The sequence below is a fragment of the Hibiscus syriacus genome, unplaced genomic scaffold (genome assembly GCF_006381635.1).
Source record: "Hibiscus syriacus cultivar Baekdansim isolate YM2019G1 unplaced genomic scaffold, ASM638163v2 tig00112354_pilon, whole genome shotgun sequence".
NCBI classification, from domain to species: Eukaryota; Viridiplantae; Streptophyta; class Magnoliopsida; order Malvales; family Malvaceae; genus Hibiscus; species Hibiscus syriacus.
Genome location: NW_024063314.1, coordinates 465677 through 480980, shown reverse-complemented (window position 1 = coordinate 480980; position 15304 = coordinate 465677). Strand labels below are relative to the sequence as shown.

Sequence of the window (15304 nt, the reverse complement as noted above, 5' to 3'; positions counted from 1 at the left end):
AGTTTTTTATATTAGGGGTTGTTTGATAAAATAAAATGATTAAGCACTGAATGATTCAATGGCCTGAATGATTCAATGGCCTGAATGATTCAAAGGCTCTATATGAATTGACTCTGAATGTGATATGCTGTTTGATAATGGTTCTGAATGTACAATATGAATTATGAACATTTTCATTTTTATCTTCATATTGATTTATTATATTATAAGATATGATTGTTTAATAAGACAACATGTGAAAAAATATGTATTATGGTAAAATACCGGGTGCTTAATGGTTCAGAATGTACTTTAATGCTGAATCATTCAACAATGTTTTGCTGTTTCATTCAGCATAGTCTTCATTCAGAGGTGAGAATCAAACACGCTGAATGCTAAATAGTTCAGCCTTCAACGTTGAATGGTTTCATTTAACAGTAAACAAACGACCCCTTAATTTAATTTATAGTACATGAGGAAAGTATTAAGCTTAATTTTTTAGGGTAAATTATATGTTTAATACTTAAAATATCAGTTTTAGTCTATTTTGGTTCTTAAATTTTTAATGATATATATTAAAATGAAACAAAAACTAAATTTATAATTTACCTTTTTTTTTATATAAGATTAATATATTACAAAAATCCAGTTTATGCCCAAGAAAAAATAGCACGCACCGTAGTACCGAGGACATCCCCGCACCTGATTTTTCTGGCGCCGTCAAATATTAATCAGTGAGTCGACTTCTGTATCTCGAGCGGAGGCAGTAAAGCCGCAGCAGCGGCACAGCAAAAGCAAAGCAATGGAACTGATTTGCCCTATCGATCAACGCTGTTCTGATCAAATCGCCTCCCTTCTCCGGCCACCGTCTCCTCCCTTAGTCCAGGCAGTCACTCCACCTTCCCTTCATTTTCTCTTTTTTCCTTCTTCGTTTCTAGCTTATTCAGCTAAGTCCGTTTCTGTACGTTCATCAAAACGCAGGAGTATTTCGAGCAGCTTATTTCGAAACGCCGATGCCAAGGCATCAAAGTGAAACAAAACGGCGAATTTGGAAAAGGTACAATTTTTTATAATTTTTGTTTTGTTTTCCATTAATTACATTTATTCGAAGTTATAATTGCGTAATTTGCTCGGTAGGTGTGTTTGCCGAAACGGACTTTGAAGAAGAAGAACTCATTTTCAAGGATCAAATGCTCGTTGGAGCTCAGCATCCTTCGAACAAGGTTATTTTGATATATTCATTGTGTGTTTTTTCTTTCTTTATCTAATTCATGTTTAATTGCTTACTTTTTTTTTTCTTTCTTGACAAATTTTCAGATTGATTGTTTAGTTTGTAGTCACTGTTTCAAATTTATCGGTTCAATAGAGAAACAAATAGGACGAATACTGTATCTGAAAACACTTGGAATAGGAGTTTCTTCACATAATGGATGTGAAAGCAATTCATCTGATGAAGACGAAGTTGATCGCTTTGCTTATAATCTCCGTAGTGCGCAAAATGGAGCTTCTAGAAGTTCTAGTAGTACTATTCCTTTGCCTACAACGGCTGTTGAGTCCTTAATGAATGGTGAATTGGCATTGCCTTATTCCAACAAATTTCCCTTGCCTTATATCATTTCATGCCCCGGTGGATGTGAAGAAGCATTCTACTGTAGGTTAGTTAAAGTTGCTATATTTTATGTCACTAAAATTTTTAACCTTTTTAAGCTAACATTTCTTTTTCTTTGAATGACATAGCAAGTCGTGTGCGGAGGCTGATTGGGATTCGTTTCATTGCTTACTCTGTACTGGAGAGAAATCAGAGTCTTGTTCTAGAGAGGCACTTTTAAAGTTCATACAACATGCCAATGGTAAGTATTTTACATTATACAATATTAATGTTAATGAGCTTCCTGTTTACATGTGTCATTTCTTACTTAGTTCTATTTTTTACTTATTATAACCTGTATCTTTACTTTCTCAGAAACAAATGACATTTTCCTCCTGGCTGCCAAGGTAATAAAGCTGCTAACTTCTCCATTCTAGCTTTAGTTTTTGGTATGGCTTTAACTTTTCATTGGACTTTGGAGTACAAAGTAGGGTGATTTATATGTTCACTTTATCTTGAGTATCTACTATCTAGGGATATATTTCTTTGATTTCCATGTTGCAGGCAATTTCTTTCACCATATTAAGGTATCGGAAGTTCAAAGCATCTCATCTGAGCAAACAGGAGAAGATTGCATCTATTAACTCAGGAACTGATATGTCCTTACTTTTGGAGGCTTGGAAACCAATATCAATTGGACATAAGAGAAGGTAACTGTCATTGACATCAATTCCTATGTAATGCCTAGGATTCGATTTTCGCCGGTTTTGATACCTTGGATCTATAAATCCAGGAATAGGCATCTCCTCAATCATGTTTCTGTAATTTGAGAATTAAACTCTCCAGTGAATACTTTGTATTTGTATGGAAATAAATATTAGTTTTGGATTGGAAGGTATTTTGATACTTTGTACTTAAAAAGAAAACTACCGACTTTTCTTCCATAGGTGGTGGGACTGTATTTCCTTGCCAGATGACATTGATGTGTCTGATGAAGCGACATTTAGGGGGCAAATTCGGGAGCTTGCATTTACAGTAAGATTTCTTTGTATTGGTGATTCATGTAACATGCACATACTAGGCTGAATTAGTAGTCATTTTTTCTTCTCCTGAAAGTCTTACATTGACTGGTTATTTTGAACATTTTCAGTCACTTCAGCTCCTCAAGGAAGCCATTTTTGACAAGGAATGTGAGCCATGTATCCTATCTCCAAGCATCAATGTAATTAATGTTATTATTTTCTAAGCAATGTTGCTTTTAATTAATGAAAGTATAGTCCTTAATCTTATCAAGTATTCTCCCTTGAAATCTACGGGCAGATTATCGGCATGTTCGAGCTCAATAATCTGTAAGTTCCATTACACCTTTTTTATTTTTCGCATTGAAAGGACTTTGTGCAAGGTAAAAATCATAGTAGCAATTACATGATTTTTCCTTAAAAATAAACATGGAGCACATGTAATTTGCTCGGCTTTCAAGTAGTGATATGGAGTTCCCTCTGTAACAGTGACCTGGTTGTAGCATCTCCAGTGGAAGATTACTTTTTGTACATCGATGATCTTCCACCTCCTGAAAAGGTTAGAACTCATTCCCTTTTGATTGCCTAATAAATTTCTTTGGATTATGAATATCTTGTGTCATTTCCTTTCATTTGTGGCAGAAAGAAGCTGAGAAAATTACACAACCATATCTGGATTCTCTTGGTGAAGATTATTCCATTTGTTGCCAAGGTAAAACCCTCTTTGATTGAGATACTAAATAAAGTTTTCCGTTTTCTTATGCTTCCGGATATACTGAAAGTGTCCACTTTCAGCTGAATTCTATTTTTCCTCGATGCAATCAAGCTATGTTGCTCTGACTCTTCACTTTTCTTGGAGTATCAACGTATGACTCCCGTTTCTGGCTGCATTTTCTTTAGGTACCGCATTCTTTCCTTTACAGAGCTGCATGAACCATTCTTGCTGTCCTAATGCTAAAGCATTCAAGAGAGAAGAAGTACGTCTGTGCTATAATAATCTAATCGACTAGTAGATTGCTTGTTTTGGTTCTTACTAACATATAGGCTATTATATCAATTTTTAGCCTATATGTTTCCCATTTAATCTGCATGATGTCCATATACTATTTAATCTTCATTGGTCAATCTTCATTTATAATTCCGGTTCCAGGACAGAGACGGCCAAGCGACGATTGCCCTCCGACCTATTTGCAAGGGAGAGGAGGTAACTATTCCTTTCTCATCTTGTTTATTAAGAGTTGGCTGTAAAATCTAAATGAGAACCAAGATAACATATGAATGGTTCATTCAGGTGACAATTTCATACATAGACGAGGACCTTTCGTTCAAAGAGAGACAGGCGTTGCTTGCGGATTACGGTTTTAGATGCAGGTGCCCCAGGTGTTTGAATGAAGAATCCTAGACCCTAATCGACGTGTTGCCAAAATGACGAAGTTTACTGCCTTCAGCTTTAAACTAATCAATTTTTATTTGGATTTTGCTCTTGGAGTTGAGTTTTCAGAGGAACAAAATTATATAAATATATTTTCCAGCTAAGTAAAATTGACGTTTTGGATGTTAATATTTAATTGATAAATATTAGTAATTTTTTTTTATCAAACTATAATTTTAAATTTGGAATTTAATACCTATATCCAAATTTACTAATAAAAAGAATTTAGGATATGATCATTTATGTAATGTTCATTTTATATTAAAATTATTATCTAAATTCTTTTTGGTCCAATTTAAAAATGGGTAAAGTATGCAAATGGTCCCCGGTAAGATATTGCTCTTATTAAATTTTTTGTCTACTAGTTATAAGATGATATTCTGATTATAAAATTTTGTTTTATTGAGTCTTTTGACGACTATTAAAAATTAAAAAATAATTGTGATATGATAAAATATGATCTTAAAATTTTAAACAATTATCATATTTTAGTCGTCATGGTTATCCAATTTATTGTTGATTTTTTTAACAATAAAGTTGAGTGACAATTTTATAACTTTTAATAATTGAGAGACTCAACAAAATACCTCTATAGCTAGAAGATTATTTATGAGCCAAAAAGAAAAGGTTAAAAACAAGCCATTGCCTTCCTAAAGAATAGAACATATACATGAGACGGAATGAGTTGTTTTTTTCTACAAGACGGTGTTGATATGAAGGGCTTTGAGCAACGAAGTAGCAACACTTGACCTCCGGACCTCTGCCCGTCTCTCCGTTCCTCGATTAGATTCTGTAACTTATGCGGTAAATCGCCACGATTAATTGCTTCGGCCGCGGGTGGTGCTCGTAAACAGACTGCCAACACCAGAAAAGAATACTAGCCACTTTAATGATTAACAAAGGCAGAGTTTTTTGTTTGTTTAGAGGTCAGGAACGTGAACAATCTTAATGGGACCTCGTGAAACGAATTTATATCGAAGAATATGGAATCCATCGAATGGATGGTAAAGAAAGTAGATGGCAGACGGATTCTGACGAGGGAAAGGAGCGTACTGACCTTTATTAGTTTAAGTAGATTAAGGCGAGCAATGGCATCCTGGTGATCCAACCTTGAGATTAGAAGGGGCGTCAAACCGTTAACGGCTAATGTCGTGTTTATACGGGATGATTTCCTGCAATGCCGATTCGAACAGTAAAACGGATGAGGATGTTCTTGTATTGATACTTAACCATGAACAATCTAATCAACCGATACCGCAAACTCTTAAAAGGACCAAGAAAAGAACCAAAGAAGAGGTGTGGCATCTCGTACGTGGGGATTTTCAAGAATGGCTCCAATATGTGGACGAAGTGTTGCTCCGGACAACATTGGAAAAACCTCACCAATTTCTGGATTGCTTCCTTCTTCAGCAAAGCTTGCTCCACCTTGCGACTGTCATTGTCATGAACCAAGCAAACAGCGAGCGAGTCTAGTGCCGTCACGGACCAAAGCTCGTCATCGAGCAAACTCGTACGCATCCAATCTACCATGGGCCCTCAACTGTTCCCTTGAATTACGTGACGCATGAGCCATGTCGCACAGTAGCGGCAATGCATATTGTTTCAAGGGAGAATCCGACATGATAAAATTCATCAAATGTGGAATGATTCCATTTTATGCTGCTTGTTCCTGTCTCCTCTTATTTATCTTGCACAAGTTGAACAGAGCATTGAAGACCTTCAGAAGATAAAGATATTGTCAGAAAAATGTTGAAAGCAAGATGAATAACATAATTAATGACAAATATAGTATGCAAGTGGATGTTTGGACTGAAAGAGGGCAGCCGAGGATAGAATAATTAATGTTTCATATATATATTTTAAATAATTTGGGATGATTATAAGGTAGTATATGTTCAAAATTTTTCTTAGACATTGATAATACACCCTATAGACGCGGCTACTCGAACTCGGGTCGTCTAGCGAGAACAACACTCTCTTTTATTATTGAGATCACTCAATGAGTTCATAATAGGGCTGAGCAACGAAACCGAGAAAACCAATATGAACCCGACTATTCGGTTCGGGTTTTTCAATTTGTTGTTCGGTTTAAAAAAATAAATATCCAATTCAGTTTGATTTCAGTTTTTCTATATGAAAACCGTTTAAACCGAGTTAAAAATAAAAGAAAATAAGTACCCAAAACACATCTATTTTGAATTTATTATAAGATAAATTTAAATAAATAAAAAATATTAAAACTAACAATATTTTTTAATAAATTTAGATTTATATATTTGCACTCGACTTAAGCTTTAAATTTGAATTTTTTGAGGTTGAGTTGAAAAATAATGAACAATCAAAAACCGTCGAACCAAACCGAAAATCATGGTTTTTACACCATTCGGTTTCGGTTCCCATTTTCAGAAACCAACAAAGGGCGGTTCGATTCATATTTTAGTGAAAAACCGAACCGAAACGAATACACCCCTGGTTCATAATCCATGTTTCATGAATGAGAATAAAGGAACATAATTTGCAGAGTTGCAAGAAACCAGTACTTCAAAAGCAGAGAGCAATTGTTCACTAATTCAGCAAACGGACTTTAATTTGTAGCAGTTATGCACTCTAAAGAAGATCTTGGTAAAAAAGATAAGCTATTACACGAGTTCACATGATTTTTTAAGGCATGACACAAGAACCAGGTCTGTGAAGTCTCAAATAATCATGGTTGATAACTAGCAGACTAGATATACCAAATTTCATGGTAAATGCATCATTAGGCATAATGGCCAAGGGTGAGAAGGCATACTCATGAAATTAACCGATTTGATATTAACTTGACCAGAAACAATTGATCCGATGTTAACCTAATCGAAAATCATTCGATTTGATTTTGAATCGATTTAATATCCGATCTGAATTAAATTTTCATTAACCCATACTATGTTTGATCTGACTTAACCGAACCTAAATCAAATATAAATTAGAATCAGATGATCCAATCTGATCTGATCTGATCCGAATGATCCGAATGACCTGATTGGCATCACTAGATTTTTTGGACAGTCCACCATGAGGGTCTGTTGAAGAGGGTATCGACTGCTGAGGATGTCACACGTGCAAATTCTCCCGCTACAGTTTGCGAACATGCAAAAACCCTAACGCGCGTTCTTTCGCAAATTGCAGAAAGCGTTCTGCGTACCGCTAAACACCAAAACGCTATATTCTCTCAACCGCCTCCTCTCACTCAGAACCCTAAAACCGAACTCTAAAAATATCTCAAGAGTAGGGTTTTGCGAGTCTTCTGCACCAAGCAGCCGTCTCTCTTTAGTATCTCTCAAAGCCCATAAAAGTTCACAACTCACCTCTCAAATCTCTCCTACTCTCATCCTATGGGGAAATCAAGCAAGAAATCAACCCCCAAAGTACTCTTTTTTCTTTCATCATTCTTTTTAAAAATAAAGTTTTGATTTTTATGGATTATTTTTTCCTTTAAGCTCTTTATTTTGGGTTTAATTGTGTTCTTTTTTTCTTTGTCCTTTGCAGGTTGAAGTAGCTGCTGATGCAGTTCCTCAGTCCGGAAAGAAAGGTAGATTTTTTTGTATTATTTTTTGGGTTTTAAATTTTCAATCTTTTTTCATTGTGTGAGAGCTGCTTTTTGTATGGTTTTGTTTTTTCTTTTCTGTTTATGAAACTATGGGTTTTGATTTTTCATCCCTTTTATGGTTCTTTATAGGCAAGAGAGAAGCTGAAGAGACTCCTGAGAAATTAGTGGCTACAAAAAAGCAGAAGAAAAACGATGGGGTAGCACAAGCTGTTGTAAAGGCCAAGGTTGAAGCACAGACCCAGAAGAAGAAGAAAGACGAAACCAGTAGTTCTTCCGATGACTCTTCTGAATCTGAAGATGTATGCTAAAACCAACTACTGTTGTACTTGTGATTCTGCATTTGTTGTTTTTGTTTCGATATGCTGATTGTTCTCTTTTCATTTCATGCTTGATTTTCTGTTGGTTTCTTGTCGTGTTTTGAATATTTCTTGATAGTTAACTGTAAAATAAAGCATCCTCTGTTTTGCCTGATTTTTGTTATTTATTTTCTTTAGGAACCTGCCCCTGCAAAGAAACAGCCGGTTATCGCCAAGAATGGCTCGGTGCCTGCTAAGACAGCAAAACAAGCTAGAAGTTCGGATTCTTCAGACTCTAGTAGCGAGGAAGATTCATCTGCTGAAGTGTGTATTATTCTCTTGCTTGTAACTTATGTATGGTTGCATAGATAATATATGGTTCTTCATGTTCATTGTGTTGTTTTTCCAGGAAGCTCCTGCTCAGAGTAAAAAACCTGCTGTTGCTGAAAAAGCCTCTGCTCCGGCTGCCAAGACGGTGAAAGCTGATAGTAGTTCCGATGAGGATTCTGATGAGGATGATGTGAGTATTGAGGCAAATACTAGATCTAACACTAGAATTACTAGAAAATCTCGACTTTATTGTTGTTAAATTTTGATTTAGGAGCCTGCTGCAAAAACCAATGTGGCCGCAGATGCCAAAAATGGTGCTGCACCTGTTAAAAATGATAAGGCCTCCAGTAGTTCGGATGAAGATAGCAGCTCAGATGAAGATGAAGTAAGTGCTAGATTGTTGAATGATGTTCCTTTTCAATTTGATTTGGAGCTTTCGTGATCGTAAGTTACAAATATACTGTTTTGCATATGCAGGAAAAACCAAAGTCTGCTGCTAAGAAAGCACCTACTGTTGTTATGAAAAAGGAATCCAGTGATAGTTCGGAAAGTGATACCTCTTCGGATGAAGATGATGTGAGTGTTGGGATGTCAGAAATGTTCAAATAAATGATTTCTTTGAACCTTATGACCAAACATGAGAAGATTTGGTTTATAATTTTGCTAACCGGATGTATACAAATGCAGAAACCTGCTCCAAAGGCTGCTTTGCCCACAGCTGCTGCAAAGACTAAAACTGCATCCAGTGATAGCAGCTCTGAGGAGGATTCGGATGACGATTCCGATGAGGTGATACCTTATTCATAAATTTCTCTCTCCATTTTATCTTGTTCATATTTGTTATTGACTCTGTTGATCTGCCCTAGGATGATAAGAAAGCAACTATTGTGAAGAAAGCGGCTCCTCCTCCTGCCAAGAAGGTTGAGGAATCCAGTAGTGATGACTCTGATGATAGCGAGTCTGAGGATGAAGAGGTGTGCTTTAACTTTGAATTCAATAAACTAGCAGTTTCAGTTTATTTGTGGTACTTCTATTTTTTGTATTTGTTTATCAAGGGGTTTCTTTTGTTTTTTTCCTATAAATTTTCCAGCCTAAGGTTGCTTCAAAGGCCAAAGTCCTCAAAAAAGAAAGCAGTGGTGAAGAAGAATCTGAGGAGTCATCATCAGATGATGAGGAAAGTGATGAAGAAAAAGCTCCAAAGAAGAAGGTACATCATCTTAGGAACTGATTTTCTGTACATGCTTTTGGAAGCTTGATGTGATGATTGCCTGATGTAGTTATTTACTTCTATTATGTTAAAATCAGGATACAGATGTGGAAATGGTTGATGCTTCAACACCTGCCAAGCAGGATTTGAAGTCTACTAAGAATGCTGTAAGTTCATTTCCCTTTGACTTTCGTTCGGAAGTCACCTCAATCTTGTTATTTTGATATTTTGTCAAGCTGGTTGGATCTGATCAGAACTTTTCTGCAGCCCCAAACTCCTGCTACTCCTGAAGCTCCAGGATCAAAGACACTGTTTGTGGGAAACTTATCTTTTCAAGTTGAAGAAGCTGATGTGTATGTTTAGGTTCTGTGGTACCCTTTAATTGATTTTTATACATATAAATATTTTCATCTTTTCTGTTCTTATATTGTAGGAAAAATTTCTTCAAAGATGCTGGTGAAGTTGTTGAAGTTCGTTTTTCCTCCGACCATGAAGGTAACTTTAAGGGCTATGGACATGTTGAATTTGCTACTGCTGAGGCTGCACAAAAGGTAGATTTTGTCGACTCAGTTTCTAATCTAACATGGATGTCAGATGGATAAGCTAAATCTTTTATATGTTTTCTGCAATGATCTCTTTTGCAGGCTCTACAATTGAATGGTGAGTATTTGCTGAATCGTGCTGTTAGACTTGATTTGGCTCGTGAAAGGGGTGCATATACACCTTACAGCGGGTAATTTCCCTACCTCACTATGGGAATTGGTGCATATATTTATCTCTTTTGGTCCCTTGATCTAGTTTAGTTGGATTAATGTGTTCAACTGATTTGCAGCAATGAAAACAATTCATTCCAGAAAGGTGGGAAAAGTCGATCTCAAACAATATTTGTCAGAGGATTTGATCAATCTCTCGATGAGTACGAGGTTAGTGGTTTGCTTTAAGTAATTTTTTGTTGCTCTTCCTGTCCTAGTTTTCATTTATATCTATTTTGTCCGAAATGTTTCCAGATTAAGAATTCCTTGCAAGAGCACTTCGGTTCTTGCGGTGAGATTTCTAGAGTGGCTGTACCAACAGATAGAGAAACCGGTGCTATCAAAGGGTTAGTATCTTGGAGTTTTGATACATTGGAAGTATTCTTGTGATTTTTAGTGGTATATCTGATCATATGCAATCTATTGCAGTTTTGCTTACATGGATTTCAAGGATGAGGATAGTTTGAACAAAGCTCTAGAACTTAATGGATCGAAACTTAATGATTATTCCTTGACTGTGGATGAGGCAAAACCGAAAGGTGACTTTGGTGGTGGTCCAGGCAGTGGAAGAGGTGGAAGGAGTGGTGGCTGGAGTGGTGGAAGGGATAGTGGTGGCCGTGGTGGTCGCGGTGGACGTGGAGGAAGGGACGGTGGCCGAGGTGGCAGACGTGGAGGTGGTCGATTTGGTGGTGGCAGAGGCGGACGTGGAACACCTTATAATAAGCCAAACCTTGCTGCTGCTGGCACAGGTACTTTTTTATACTTGTGCTTTCCTTTTTGTATTTATTTCTAGTTTCTTTTTATCTAAGAGATAATTTATTAATTAACTAATTTTGATTGCAGGAAAGAAGACCACTTTTAACAATGATGATTAAGCAAGTGTGGAAGTTGTTCCCAGGGACCCCTATGTTTAAATGTTTTTTGTTTAGATTATTAAACTCTTGATTATCATGTCGAATTTCTCACAATTTTAGAGCCTTGTTTAGTTACCAGTATTTTTTCACAATATTAAGTGCCTTGTTTGTTAAGTTACCAGAATTTTGCCTACGTTTATCAATTTTTGCAAGTGAAAGAAAACTTCAAATTTGTTTGTCTATCTGGAAATGTTGCAATCATCGGTTCTTTCTTTAATCACTTTGAAAATTGTAAATAAAGTATTCTTTGATCTCCCAAAAATTAATAATTTGATCTTGGTCCAATTTTGCCTTTGGCCTCTAGGTAGAATCAAAGGTATTGGTAGCTCAGCAATGAAACCTTGGCTTGGGGTCCCTCCTGAACGTAAACAAAACTGTAGTCGGAGTCCGGTTTCAGCACCCTAAGCCATTGTGGAAGCTCGTAGGTATTTTTAGCTGTTGTCGGCGACAGCCCCCATATTGGCCCCGTCAGTTCTTGAACCATCAATTTAACGTCGGTTATCGGCTTTTGCGAGGTGTTCTTCATCGTCACCTTGTGTCGATAGTATGTCGTCTTCCCCACGTTCCACTTGCTGGTTATGGAGTGAACGAATCGAACTGACTCACCTGAACAATTGCAAACGGATGATTGAGAATAAGAGAGTGTTACGGATGTTAAGATTTGAATATCAAGAGCAAGGGATGGTGCTCGTTTATTACCTGATGATACCGGGCTAGGCACCGGCATTTGCAGGCGATGGTATGCTGCTGGATTTAAAATATGAACTTTGATTAGATGAAATTGGAGAAGAAAAGGGAAATGTTGTTTAGATTAAGAGAAAAAGGAAAATCCTTTTGCGTACTTTGTGTTGGTTGGTTATTTGTTGTTGTTCCTTTATGGTTCAGTTCTGTAAGAATTCAAGTTAAAAACGATGTAGATGAGATATTTTGTGGTCATAAACTATTTGAACTATGTTTGATCCTTGTCGAGTTCATATCGTTCTTACTTGTATTTCCGTGTAGGCTTTCGAGCTTAGATAAGACTCCGACCAGAGGAGCAGAGGCAGAAATTGTAGGCTCGGTTTGCTCATAATTTGAACGTTCATCATCAAAATTATCGTTCCAGTCGGGCCCTCCGACTAAAGCTCCGTGTATTACATTTGAATCCGCTTCAGGACGGCGATACCAGGCATCAAACCCTTGGACGCAGCTCACTGGCGATGGAAGAATCGATATCGAGGCGATGGATGCTCCTCTGTGGTGGACGTGGGTCGGATATTTCTGTCCGTAGCCAACCATGTAGCTCATTGACTTGGGATTTTTGCCTAGAATGTAATCAGCCTGTGCAACAAATACAAGCAATATTAGGGCCTATACATGTAGTTAGTGTATTCGATGTTTCTGGTCATATATATTTGGACATGCGTCAAATATAGTGCCGGATACTCGAACTTGACCGTGTTTTAAGGAAGTCGACGTGAACCAATTGAGTTAAATCTTGGGTTTAGAATTACCTGCGACTTGACGAAATCGAGGATGTCGTGAGATTGAACTTGACCGTCGGGACAAGTGAGTTTGGCATTTGCAGCAGAGAGAGAATCAGAATAAACAGCAAGAAGAAATGAAGCAGCTGAGGCATATTGCATATTGTTCCATTCATGCACATACATCAAACCTCCTGGTAACCAAATACGTGAGCAGTCAAAATTAAGATTACGAGTCTTAGTACAGTTAGCATTGTTGTTATTGCAACATTCGGAAATACGAGTTCTCATCGAACAAATACGAACCAGGGGTCAGTTCGACGTTGTAGCCATTGTTCTTTTGCATGCAAGCACAAGCGAAGTAATCTGCTTTGGCCTGATATTGCTTCAATGTCGATGCGTACGCACTGCCTTTTTTCTCCATTAATACCTGCCATGGCAGCACTGATCTTTAGACGATTGAGTAATCGTTTATATGTTTGGAAGTCTGAGGATAAGGGAACGGTTGTAGATGTTAAGATTCGAATAATCTTATTTTACCTTAGAAAGAAGGATTTGCACACCAGCATACTTGTTGTCCCAAGAGAACTCTTTGACAGCCAAACCAGTTCCACCCATGTATGCACCATTGTCCACAACATACTTCAGATATTGCTCCTCTCCGGTTGCTTGGAATAGCCATGCCGCAGCCCACAATAGTTCATCCTTCAAACAAAAACAAATAAAACTCGATGAGAAAAAACCGATTTTCGTGCCTATAAATGATCATGGATTCTCTATTACTTACCGAATAGCCCGATGATTTATAAAATTGCTTAGCACTCGGGATGGAATCGTCGTATAGACCTCTATATCGATCCGCGAACGAGAAAAGCTGCAAAGTATAAAGATCTAAAAGTCAAAGAAAATCCAGGTTTGTTTCTGGGAATAGAATTGTTAAGATCAATAGATGTTCTTTACCTGTTTGGCATGAACAAGGAGGAGATCAGAGTAAGAAGAGTTGTAAGGCTCGAAAGCCATTGACGATGCAGCCAAAGCAGCAGCAGTTTCACCCGCAAGGTCCGAGCCGGGATGGTCCTGGTCGAGCTTGAAAGCGGTTCTTGGAGTCGTCATGTCCTCGGCTCGCTCCCAACAGTAGTGATCGGAGTTCCCATCGCCAACCTGCTCAAATCGTACAACATAAATTAAATATCCTACGTCGTTTGATTAATTGTACGACATCCGAATCCGAGCAACATAGATTCGAACCTGTCCCCAAAGAACATTAGGCTGAGTGTGAGCCTTGATGAAGTAGTCAGTGCCCCATCTGATTGCCCACAAAGCATGTCCCATCTGGTTTAAACCGGTAATCTCCTTCCTATATTCAATAGTTCCCCATGCAAGCATTGTCACACTATACGCCATTGGCAGCCCAAACTTCACATGATCCCCTGCATCATAGTACCCTCCTACCAAATCCACATTTCGAAGAGACCCGTCTCCGAGGCCGGAATCGCCCCGCCACTTGACACGGCGGTCCGACGGTAGCTTACCGGACCTCTGTGCCTCGAGAAACATGAAGGTCTTGTCGAGAGCTTCACCGTAGTTGGACTCGTCCGTCGCCGTCGCTGTCGTAACGGTAAGTAATCCGACTAGAACAAGGCAAACAGCAAAGTTTAAGGTTTTCATGATTGCCTCAAAATTGAGATGCACAAAGCATAGCTGGGAACATGGGTTGTTTTATAGGAAAATATGTCTGAAAATCTGTGTGAGATTTGGTTACGTGGTGTCGGGTGATAGTGGTAGGCTTCACGTTTTAATTCCTATATTTTCTAACAAATCAAGTAGAGCTTCTCACGTCGAATATTATAGGTTTTTATTTGTTATATTTAAAAGTCGACAAATAATAAATTAGTTTATGATTCATTGGGAACATCCTGAGTCCCTGACCGTCCGATCGTTAGTGATAGTAAAGCCAACATCCGATCATTGTATTTTAATTTGATTTTACTAATAGAAATGAATTACAAATACTAAAATTTAAAATTTAAGATATTGATTGTATTGTAATTGAGGTTGAGTAAATTGGATTGGCTAATTTATTTAAGGATAACTACATATTTTTTTTATCTAAACTATCAGTTTTGGTCAGATTTAATACTTAAATTTTTAATTTAAAAAAAATCATACTTAATGTTTAGTTTCATTTCATTTTAGTACCTGTCACTAAAATTTAACATGTTTAATACCTAAACTATCAATTTTGGTTATTTTACTATTTAAAATTTCATTTTTTTAAACTTAACGTTAAATTTTAAACGGGAATACTAAAATGAAATAAAAATTAACGGCAAACACTAAAATGAAATAAAAACTAAACTTACGTATGATTATGAAAAATTATTAATATAATCGAGAAAAGACATGACATGAGAAAAGAGCAATACACTCATGTAATTTTAGTTGTTTTACATGCCGACCCATAAAAGGATGTTGAAAATACCCTTTTCTTCGTAAAAAAACAATTAATATATACATAAATATAAAAATATATTTGAATTGGCAATATATATATCTGAGTAGAGATCAAATTAAGATCAAAAGAGTGAAAGAAATAAATTATTTATGTTTAAAATAATAATTTTTTTGATATTTAAGATAAAATTTAATAAAATAAAAATATAATTTTATTTAAATTTAAATGGATAGAGACTTTGACATAATTTTTTAAGAAAAATAAGAACCTCCCTCACTCT

At 36.8% G+C, this 15304-nt stretch overlaps 4 protein-coding genes across 7 annotated transcripts; 2 read left to right on the top strand and 2 right to left on the bottom strand.

Moving 5' to 3' along the window:
* The first annotated feature begins 669 nt into the window (after positions 1-669).
* Positions 670-4147, top strand: LOC120178654 (histone-lysine N-methyltransferase ATXR2-like). 2 transcript variants are annotated; one of them, XM_039184454.1, is made up of 15 exons: positions 671-865; positions 961-1036; positions 1117-1202; positions 1297-1634; positions 1717-1829; positions 1943-1974; positions 2132-2277; positions 2515-2602; positions 2718-2766; positions 2862-2916; positions 3076-3145; positions 3229-3298; positions 3487-3563; positions 3737-3790; positions 3878-4147. In XM_039184454.1, exons 1-15 carry the CDS (start codon positions 782-784, stop codon positions 3986-3988), a joined length of 1449 nt encoding a protein of 482 aa, XP_039040385.1. In that variant the 5' UTR covers positions 671-781; the 3' UTR covers positions 3989-4147. The 2 variants fall into 2 exon arrangements, 1 of the variants encoding a protein (XP_039040385.1); XR_005521531.1 differs by lacking the exon at positions 3076-3145 and having other exon boundaries at positions 670-865; positions 3878-3916.
* A 603-nt stretch (positions 4148-4750) lies between these two features.
* Positions 4751-5761, bottom strand: LOC120178656 (MAP3K epsilon protein kinase 1-like). The gene is made up of 3 exons (XM_039184455.1): positions 5331-5761; positions 5076-5190; positions 4751-4873 (listed from the first exon to the last, which is right to left on the bottom strand). Exons 1-3 carry the CDS (start codon positions 5546-5548, stop codon positions 4802-4804), a joined length of 405 nt encoding a protein of 134 aa, XP_039040386.1. The 5' UTR covers positions 5549-5761; the 3' UTR covers positions 4751-4801.
* Positions 5762-7226: 1465 nt separating this feature from the next.
* Positions 7227-11160, top strand: LOC120178653 (nucleolin 2-like). 3 transcript variants are annotated; one of them, XM_039184451.1, is made up of 18 exons: positions 7227-7425; positions 7547-7589; positions 7737-7906; positions 8102-8227; positions 8313-8423; positions 8505-8618; positions 8711-8809; positions 8921-9022; positions 9100-9207; positions 9324-9440; positions 9539-9607; positions 9708-9793; positions 9874-9991; positions 10085-10173; positions 10273-10363; positions 10448-10539; positions 10622-10941; positions 11036-11160. In XM_039184451.1, the coding sequence occupies exons 1-18, from the start codon at positions 7393-7395 to the stop codon at positions 11065-11067; spliced, it is 1920 nt and encodes a 639-aa protein (XP_039040382.1). In that variant the 5' UTR covers positions 7227-7392; the 3' UTR covers positions 11068-11160. The 3 variants fall into 3 exon arrangements, with proteins under 3 accessions (XP_039040382.1, XP_039040383.1, XP_039040384.1); XM_039184452.1 differs by having other exon boundaries at positions 7228-7425; positions 8921-9011; positions 9098-9207; XM_039184453.1 differs by lacking the exons at positions 8505-8618; positions 8711-8809; positions 8921-9022 and having other exon boundaries at positions 7230-7425; positions 8313-8418; positions 9098-9207.
* Positions 11161-11416: 256 nt separating this feature from the next.
* LOC120178632 (endoglucanase 5-like) lies at positions 11417-14237 on the bottom strand. The gene is made up of 10 exons (XM_039184429.1): positions 13818-14237; positions 13530-13730; positions 13357-13443; positions 13110-13274; positions 12876-12999; positions 12600-12763; positions 12093-12426; positions 11949-11993; positions 11797-11850; positions 11417-11706 (listed from the first exon to the last, which is right to left on the bottom strand). Exons 1-10 carry the CDS (start codon positions 14235-14237, stop codon positions 11417-11419), a joined length of 1884 nt encoding a protein of 627 aa, XP_039040360.1.
* Positions 14238-15304: the final 1067 nt, after the last annotated feature.

Coding starts and splice junctions, on each gene's coding strand:
- LOC120178654 (XM_039184454.1), top strand. CDS start 782: ATGGAACTGATTTGCCCTATCGATCAACGCTGTTCTGATCAAATCGCC. Junction 3,564..3,736: donor AAGCATTCAAGAGAGAAGAA/GTACGTCTGTGC, acceptor TTCCGGTTCCAG/GACAGAGACGGCCAAGCGAC. Junction 3,791..3,877: donor CTATTTGCAAGGGAGAGGAG/GTAACTATTCCT, acceptor TGGTTCATTCAG/GTGACAATTTCATACATAGA.
- LOC120178656 (XM_039184455.1), bottom strand. CDS start 5,548: ATGGTAGATTGGATGCGTACGAGTTTGCTCGATGACGAGCTTTGGTCC. Junction 5,191..5,330: donor CCATTCTTGAAAATCCCCAC/GTACGAGATGCC, acceptor TCGGCATTGCAG/GAAATCATCCCGTATAAACA. Junction 4,874..5,075: donor ATCTACTTAAACTAATAAAG/GTCAGTACGCTC, acceptor TGGTGTTGGCAG/TCTGTTTACGAGCACCACCC.
- LOC120178632 (XM_039184429.1), bottom strand. CDS start 14,237: ATGAAAACCTTAAACTTTGCTGTTTGCCTTGTTCTAGTCGGATTACTT. Junction 13,275..13,356: donor ATAAATCATCGGGCTATTCG/GTAAGTAATAGA, acceptor TTTTGTTTGAAG/GATGAACTATTGTGGGCTGC. Junction 11,851..11,948: donor AAATAACCAACCAACACAAA/GTACGCAAAAGG, acceptor TAAATCCAGCAG/CATACCATCGCCTGCAAATG.
- LOC120178653 (XM_039184451.1), top strand. CDS start 7,393: ATGGGGAAATCAAGCAAGAAATCAACCCCCAAA. Junction 9,208..9,323: donor GCGAGTCTGAGGATGAAGAG/GTGTGCTTTAAC, acceptor TAAATTTTCCAG/CCTAAGGTTGCTTCAAAGGC. Junction 9,794..9,873: donor CAAGTTGAAGAAGCTGATGT/GTATGTTTAGGT, acceptor CTTATATTGTAG/GAAAAATTTCTTCAAAGATG.